We start from the raw sequence: 8,124 nt of genomic DNA, 5'->3' as shown, positions 1-8,124 counted from the left end.
AAGAACCCCCCCCCCCCCCCCCGTGTTATCAAGCGAAGAACATTTCCAATCCGCCTGAATTCATTCCTTGTGTTTCAAGACAGAGAGAGAGTCCATTGGAGAGATTATACTGGAACAAGCAGAAAATGATTAATCTCCGCCCGCTTTAAGAAGAGGAGATATCTATAGATTACACAAGATGAACTCACTTGCTGTGTGTGTGGATTGATATTTTTTGAAGTGTTTTAGTTACCGTGTGTCATTAATCTTTCCCCGCAGGTCTTAATCCAGATCTCGGAGGTAATTGCGTGTGGACTCCTCGACCTCTCTGGATCCCGGGCCGCTACCTCTGCCACCGCCCGCCCACGCACCCCACCCCCCCCCCCCCCCCTCCCCCCCACCCCCCACCCCCCAATCCCAAGATAGGATGCCTGGCTCGGTGCCCCTGTGCTGATCAGGCAGGCAGCAGGCGCGCGGGCAGCAGTATGGGCGCTGTGCTGGCCGGGACCCCCCCCCACCACCACCACCACCACCACCACCGATCTGCCACCTCCTCGCTGCCCCTGCAGGACGGGCGCTGCTCCCCCCCCCAGCCCCGCTGATGGGAGAAGACACTGACGCCCCCCCGACGCTCAACCACCACGCCTTCCTGCCCGACCACAACTATGTGACTGAGGGTAAGGGGGGGGGGGGCCACAGGGAGGTGTGTGTGTGTGTGTGTGTGTGTGTGTGTGTGTGTGTGTGTGTGTGTGTGTGTGTGTGTGTGTGTGTGTGTGTGTGTGTGTGTGTGTGTGTGTGTGTGTGTGTGTGTGTGTGTGTGTGTGTGTGTGTGTGTGTGTGTGTGTGTGTGTGTGTGTGCGTGCGTGCGTGCGTGTGTGTGTGTGTGTGTGTGTGGTGTGTGTGTGTGTGTGTGTGTGTGTGTGTGTGTGTGTGTGTGTGTGTGTGTGTGTGTGTGTGTGTGTGTGTGCGTGCCGTGCGTGCAAGCGTTTACTGTATGTGTGGTAGTATATAGCCTACTGTAGCCTATGTGTGAGATTCAGTATGATAGTAGACACTGTAAATGTTTGTGATTTAGTATTTGTGTGTATGTTACACTCTGTGTGTGTGTGTGTGTGTTTATATATGTTTGTATATGAGCAGGAGATCAGGACAAATTGACGTCTATATGTTTGTTTCTATACAGTATATTCATGTTTTGGGATTCTATACTTGTGTATATGTACACAGTAGCCTACATGGGATTATTGTGTTGAAGTATGAAGTATTGAAGTATGTGTGTATTCCAGATCCATTATGTCACCATGTTATATTCTTAGAGGAAAAGAGGACTGACTATACTACCGGTAATAGGTTGCTATTACAATATCTAGGTGTGTGTGTGTGTGTGTCTGTGAGTGAGTGAGTGAGTGAGTGAGTGAGTGAGTGAGTGAGTGAGTGAGTGAGTGAGTGAGTGAGTGAGTGAGTGAGTGAGTGAGTGAGTGAGTGAGGGAGTGAGTGAGTGAGTGAGTGAGTGAGTGAGTGAGTGAGTGAGTGAGTGAGTGAGTGAGTGAGTGAGTGAGTGAGTGAGTGAGTGAGTGAGTGAGGGAGTGAGGGAGTGAGGGAGTGAGGGAGTGAGTGAGGGAGTGTTTGTGTTATAGAGTTAGCGTTATACAACAAGGCCCTGTGTCGAGGTCGGGGTGGTAATCATCGTTAAGCCTTGTCATGACCCAAACAGTGTGACAGACACAGCATTAAGGTCTGGGCAGCGACCAAACAAAACCACTCCCTCCTCTCTCTCTCATCACTCTATCTCATCTCTCTCCCCTCTCTCTCTTCTCTCCCTCCTCTCTCCTCCCTCCTCTGTCCTCCCTCTCCCTCCTCTCTCCCCCCTCTCCCTCCTCTCTCCTCCCTCTCCCTCCTCTCCCCCTCTCCCTCCTCTCTCCCTCCTCTCTCTCTCAGCACTCTCTCTCATCTATCTCCCTCCTCTCTCCTCCCTCTCCCTCCTCTCTCCCCCCTCTCCCTCCTCTCTCCTCCCTCTCCCTCCTCTCCCCCCTCTCCCTCCTCACTCTCACCTCTCCCCCTCTCCCTCCTCTCTCTCACCTCTCCTTTCTCTCTCTCTCGCCCCTCCCCTCCAGTAATCTGTCAGACTATTCCTCTCCTCTATGGCTTCCTTTCATTCCTTGCTCTCTTTCTCCTGTACGTGGTTACTCTTGTTTTCTCTTGTTACTGTTTTCTTTCTTCGCCTCTGTGATTGTGTAACACCTTTCACCCTGTGTAACACCACTGTTCCCTCCCTCACACCGCGGGGAGGAATTCATCATGTGAGCTTATTATTTGCAAGTGTGCGTTTGTGTGTGTGTGTGTGTGTGTGTGTGTGTGTCTGTGTGTGTGTGTGCGTGTGCGTGTGCGTGTGTGTACCAATTTATGTTATATAAAGAGTGACATCATCAAGGCATGTAGACTTATAATATATTTCTATTGAAAATAACTTTTTCTTATAAATGATAAGAATTCCCGTCAATAGACACACGCGCATAACTCGTCCCTGAATTCGGATGTGTCGGACCAGCTCAGCCGTAACATTGTTGAGGGAAGACCCAGACTGTTGCCCGTGTTGTGGAGTCCAGTTAGATCAATGGAGAGACCCTCCGAGCTGCACCCTCCATCCACAGCCTGGCTGTTATTACAACACGGAGTTCGGAGGGTCTCTCCCTTTATTTAACTCTTCTGGGACAAGTTACGCATGTGAGTCTATTGAGCTCCGCTCTCCAGTTCAGCACCACGGACAGCACACATTAAATAGACATTTTGAAATTATTTTCGTTTTTAAAGTAACTAAATACCTTTCTTTGCGTCTTTTCTAAACAAGTACTTTTACTCCATCTGAGGTAATAATACTTAGACTCGGGTTATATATTACAGTGCTACTTTGAGTTATATATTACAGTGCTACTTTGAGTAATATATTACAGTGCTACTTTGAGTTATATATTAGAGTGCTACCTTGAGTTATATATTACAGTGCTACTTTGAGTTATATATTACAGTGCTACTTTGAGTTATATATTACAGTGCTACTTTGAGTTATATATTAGAGTGCTACCTTGAGTTATATATTAGAGTGCTACTTTAAGTTATATATTAGAGTGCTACTTTGAGTTATATATTAGAGTCCTACTTTGAGTTATATATTACAGTGCTACTTTGAGTTATATATTACAGTGTTACCTTGAGTTATATATTACAGTGCTACTTTGAGTTATATATTACAGTGCTACCTTGAGTTATTTATTACAGTGCTACTTTGAGTTATATATTACAGTGTTACCTTGAGTTATATATTACAGTGTTACCTTGAGTTATATATTACAGTGTTACCTTGAGTTATATATTACAGTGTTACCTTGAGTTATATATTACAGTGTTACCTTGAGTTATATATTACAGTGTTACCTTGAGTTATATATTACAGTACTACTTTGAGTTATATATTACAGTGTTACCTTGAGTTATATATTACAGTGCTACTTTGAGTTATATATTACAGTGCTACCTTGAGTTATATATTACAGTGCTACTTTGAGTTATATATTACAGTGCTACTTTGAGTTATATATTACAGTGTTACCTTGAGTTATATATCAAGTTTCAAGTTCAAGTTTCTTTAATAGTTGTCATACAGAAGTACAGAATACTTTTATACAAAATGCTTCTTACTGTTACGCTCCAGAGACTGTGCAAGACAAGATAAGTATGAAATAAAATAACATAGTATAGCATGTAAATTAGAAGTAAAAAATTAGGTCACAGTGTTCAGTATAGACATATGTACAATGTTCGATGCAGAATAGACGTAACTGATTTACCATATAATATACAATACTATGCAGTGTACTAATATACAATACTATATAGTGCAAGGCAGAAATGGGATGAGGTGCAATTTAGGTACAATTTACAGTAGGTGTACAAGTTGTAGTGCAAATCCTTTATCAATAAATATAAAGTGTGTTTGTGTGATCTAAAGTGAGGAGAGTGGGTGCTGCAGTGTGTTGTTTGTTTAAGTGAGTGTGTGCGTGTGGGTGTGTGTGCTGTGTGCATTTGATGGTTGTTGCATAGTGTTTATTGTTCGTTTAGCAGTGTTACCTTGAGTTATATATTACAGTGCTACTTTGAGTTATATATTACAGTGTTACCTTGAGTTATATATTACAGTGCTACTTTGAGTTATATATTACAGTGTTACCTTGAGTTATATATTACAGTGCTACTTTGAGTTATATATTACAGTACTACCTTGAGTTATATATTACAGTGTCACCTTGAGTTATATATTACAGTGTTACTTTGAGTTATATATTACAGTGTTACCTTGAGTTATATATTACAGTGTTACCTTGAGTTATATATTACAGTGCTACCTTGAGTTATATATTACAGTGCTACCTTGAGTTATATATTACAGTGCTACATTGAGTTATATATTACAGTGTTACCTTGAGTTATATATTACAGTGTTACCTTGAGTTATATATTACAGTGCTACCTTGAGTTATATATTACAGTGCTACCTTGAGTTATATATTACAGTGCTACCTTGAGTTATATATTACAGTGTTACCTTGAGTTATATATTACAGTGTTACCTTGAGTTATATATTACAGTGTTACCTTGAGTTATATATTACACTGTTACCTTGAGTTATATATTACAGTGCTACCTTGAGTTATATATTACAGTGTTACCTTGAGTTATATATTACAGTGCTACATTGAGGTATATATTACAGTGTTACCTTGAGATATATATTACAGTGCTACATTGAGTTATATATTACAGTGTTACCTTGAGTTATATATTACAGTGCTACATTGAGTTATATATTACAGTGTTACCTTGAGTTATATATTACAGTGCTACCTTGAGTTATATATTACAGTGTTACCTTGAGTTATATATTACAGTGTTACCTTGAGTTATATATTACAGTACTACTTTAAGTTATATATTACAGTGCTACCTTGAGTTATATATTACAGTGCTACCTTGAGTTATATATTACAGTGTTACCTTGAGTTATATATTACAGTGTTACCTTGAGTTATATATTACAGTGTTACCTTGAGTTATATATTACAGTGTTACCTTGAGTTATATATTACAGTGTTACCTTGAGTTATATATTACAGTGCTACCTTGAGTTATATATTACAGTGCTACCTTGAGTTATATATTACAGTGCTACATTGAGTTATATATTACAGTGTTACCTTGAGTTATATATTACAGTGTTACCTTGAGTTATATATTACAGTGTTACCTTGAGTTATATATTACAGTGCTACCTTGCGTTATATATTACAGTGTTACCTTGAGTTATATATTACAGTGTTACCTTGAGTTATATATTACAGTGTTACTTTGAGTTATATATACAGTGTTACCTTGAGTTATATATTACAGTGCTACCTTGAGTTATATATTACAGTGTTACCTTGAGTTATATATTACAGTGTTACCTTGAGTTATATATTACAGTGTTACCTTGAGTTATATATTACAGTGCTACTTTGAGTTATATATTACAGTGTTACCTTGAGTTATATATTACAGTGTTACCTTGAGTTATATATTACAGTGCTACTTTGAGTTATATATACAGTGTTACCTTGAGTTATATATTACAGTGTTACCTTGAGTTATATATTACAGTGTTACCTTGAGTTATATATTACAGTGCTACTTTGAGTTATATATTACAGTGTTACCTTGAGTTATATATTACAGTGTTACCTTGAGTTATATATTACAGTGTTACCTTGAGTTATATATTACAGTGTTACCTTGAGTTATATATTACAGTGTTACCTTGAGTTATATATTACAGTGTTACCTTGAGTTATATATTACAGTGTTACTTTGAGTTATATATTACAGTGTTACCTTGAGTTATATATTACAGTGTTACCTTGAGTTATATATTACACTGTTACCTTGAGTTATATATTACAGTGTTACCTTGAGTTATATATTACAGTGTTACCTTGAGTTATACATTACAGTGTTACCTTGAGTTATATATTACAGTGTTACCTTGAGTTATATATTACAGTGCTACCTTGAGTTATATATTACACTGTTACCTTGAGTTATACATTACAATGTTACCTTGAGTTATATATTACAGTGTTACCTTGAGTTATATATTACAGTGTTACCTTGAGTTATATATTACACTGTTACCTTGAGTTATATATTACAGTGCTACCTTGAGTTATATATTACAGTACTACTTTGAGTTATATATTACAGTGTTACCTTGAGTTATATATTACAGTGCTACCTTGAGTTATATATTACAGTGTTACCTTGAGTTATATATTACAGTGTTACCTTGAGTTATATATTACACTGTTACCTTGAGTTATATATTACAGTGCTACTTTGAGTTATATATTACAGTGCTACCTTGAGTTATATATTACAGTGTTACCTTGAGTTATATATTACAGTGTTACCTTGAGTTATATATTACAGTGTTACCTTGAGTTATATATTACAGTGCTACCTTGAGTTATATATACAGTGTTACCCTGAGTTATATATTACAGTGTTACCTTGAGTTATATATACAGTGTTACCTTGAGTTATATATTACAGTGTTACCTTGAGTTATATATACAGTGTTACCTTGAGTTATATATTACAGTGTTACCTTGAGTTATATATTACAGTGCTACTTTGAGTTATATATTACAGTGTTACCTTGAGTTATATATTACAGTGCTACCTTGAGTTATATATTACACTGTTACCTGGAGTTATATATTACAGTGTTACCTTGAGTTATATATTACAGTGCTACTTTGAGTTATATATTACAGTGTTACCTTGAGTTATATATTACAGTGTTACCTTGAGTTATATATTACAGTGTTACCTTGAGTTATATATTACAGTGTTACCTTGAGTTATATATTACAGTGTTACCTTGAGTTATATATTACAGTGCTACCTTGAGTTATATATTACAGTGCTACTTTAAGTTATATATTACAGTGTTACCTTGAGTTATATATTACAGTGCTACCTTGAGTTATATATTACAGTGCTACATTGAGTTATATATTACAGTGTTACCTTGAGTTATATATTACAGTGTTACCTTGAGTTATATATTACAGTGTTACATTGAGTTATATATTACAGTGTTACCTTGAGTTATATATTACAGTGTTACCTTGAGTTATATATTACAGTGTTACCTTGAGTTATATATTACAGTGTTACCTTGAGTTATATATTACAGTGTTACCTTGAGTTATATATTACAGTGCTACCTTGCGTTATATATTACAGTGTTACCTTGAGTTATATATTACAGTGCTACTTTGAGTTATATATTACAGTGTTACCTTGAGTTATATATTACAGTGTTACCTTGAGTTATATATTACAGTGCTACTTTGAGTTATATATACAGTGTTACCTTGAGTTATATATTACAGTGTTACCTTGAGTTATATATTACAGTGTTACTTTGAGTTATATATACAGTGTTACCTTGAGTTATATATTACAGTGCTACCTTGAGTTATATATTACAGTGTTACCTTGAGTTATATATTACAGTGCTACTTTGAGTTATATATTACAGTGTTACCTTGAGTTATATATTACAGTGTTACCTTGAGTTATATATTACAGTGTTACCTTGAGTTATATATTACAGTGTTACCTTGAGTTATATATTACAGTGTTACCTTGAGTTATATATTACAGTGCTACCTTGAGTTATATATTACAGTGTTACCTTGAGTTATATATTACAGTGTTACCTTGAGTTATATATTACAGTGTTACTTTGAGTTATATATTACAGTGTTACCTTGAGTTATATATTACAGTGTTACCTTGAGTTATATATTACACTGTTACCTTGAGTTATATATTACAGTGTTACCTTGAGTTATATATTACAGTGTTACCTTGAGTTATACATTACAGTGTTACCTTGAGTTATATATTACAGTGTTACCTTGAGTTATATATTACAGTGCTACCTTGAGTTATATATTACACTGTTACCTTGAGTTATATATTACAGTGTTACCTTGAGTTATATATTACAGTGCTACCTTGAGTTATATATTACAGTACTACTT

The 8,124-nt window shown here is 36.6% G+C and overlaps 1 protein-coding gene across 1 annotated transcript in view; it reads left to right on the top strand.

The window, feature by feature from the left end:
- Positions 1–580: 580 nt before the first annotated feature.
- The window catches only part of LOC311242576 (serine/threonine-protein phosphatase 2A 55 kDa regulatory subunit B gamma isoform-like), a gene marked incomplete at both ends in the record, with an annotated part of 86,971 nt that continues 79,427 nt past the window's right edge, over positions 581–8,124 (top strand). The window contains 1 exon segment of the mRNA XM_084331553.1: positions 581–656. Within this exon segment, the coding sequence (XP_084187679.1) occupies positions 581–656 (76 nt within the window).

Source organism: Notolepis coatsorum (assembly GCF_963971535.1).
Source record: "Notolepis coatsorum genome assembly, chromosome: 16".
In the NCBI taxonomy this organism is placed as follows: Eukaryota; Metazoa; Chordata; class Actinopteri; order Aulopiformes; family Paralepididae; genus Notolepis; species Notolepis coatsorum.
The sequence above is the reverse complement of the archived record's forward strand: the minus strand, read 5'-3'. Positions and strand labels throughout refer to the sequence as shown.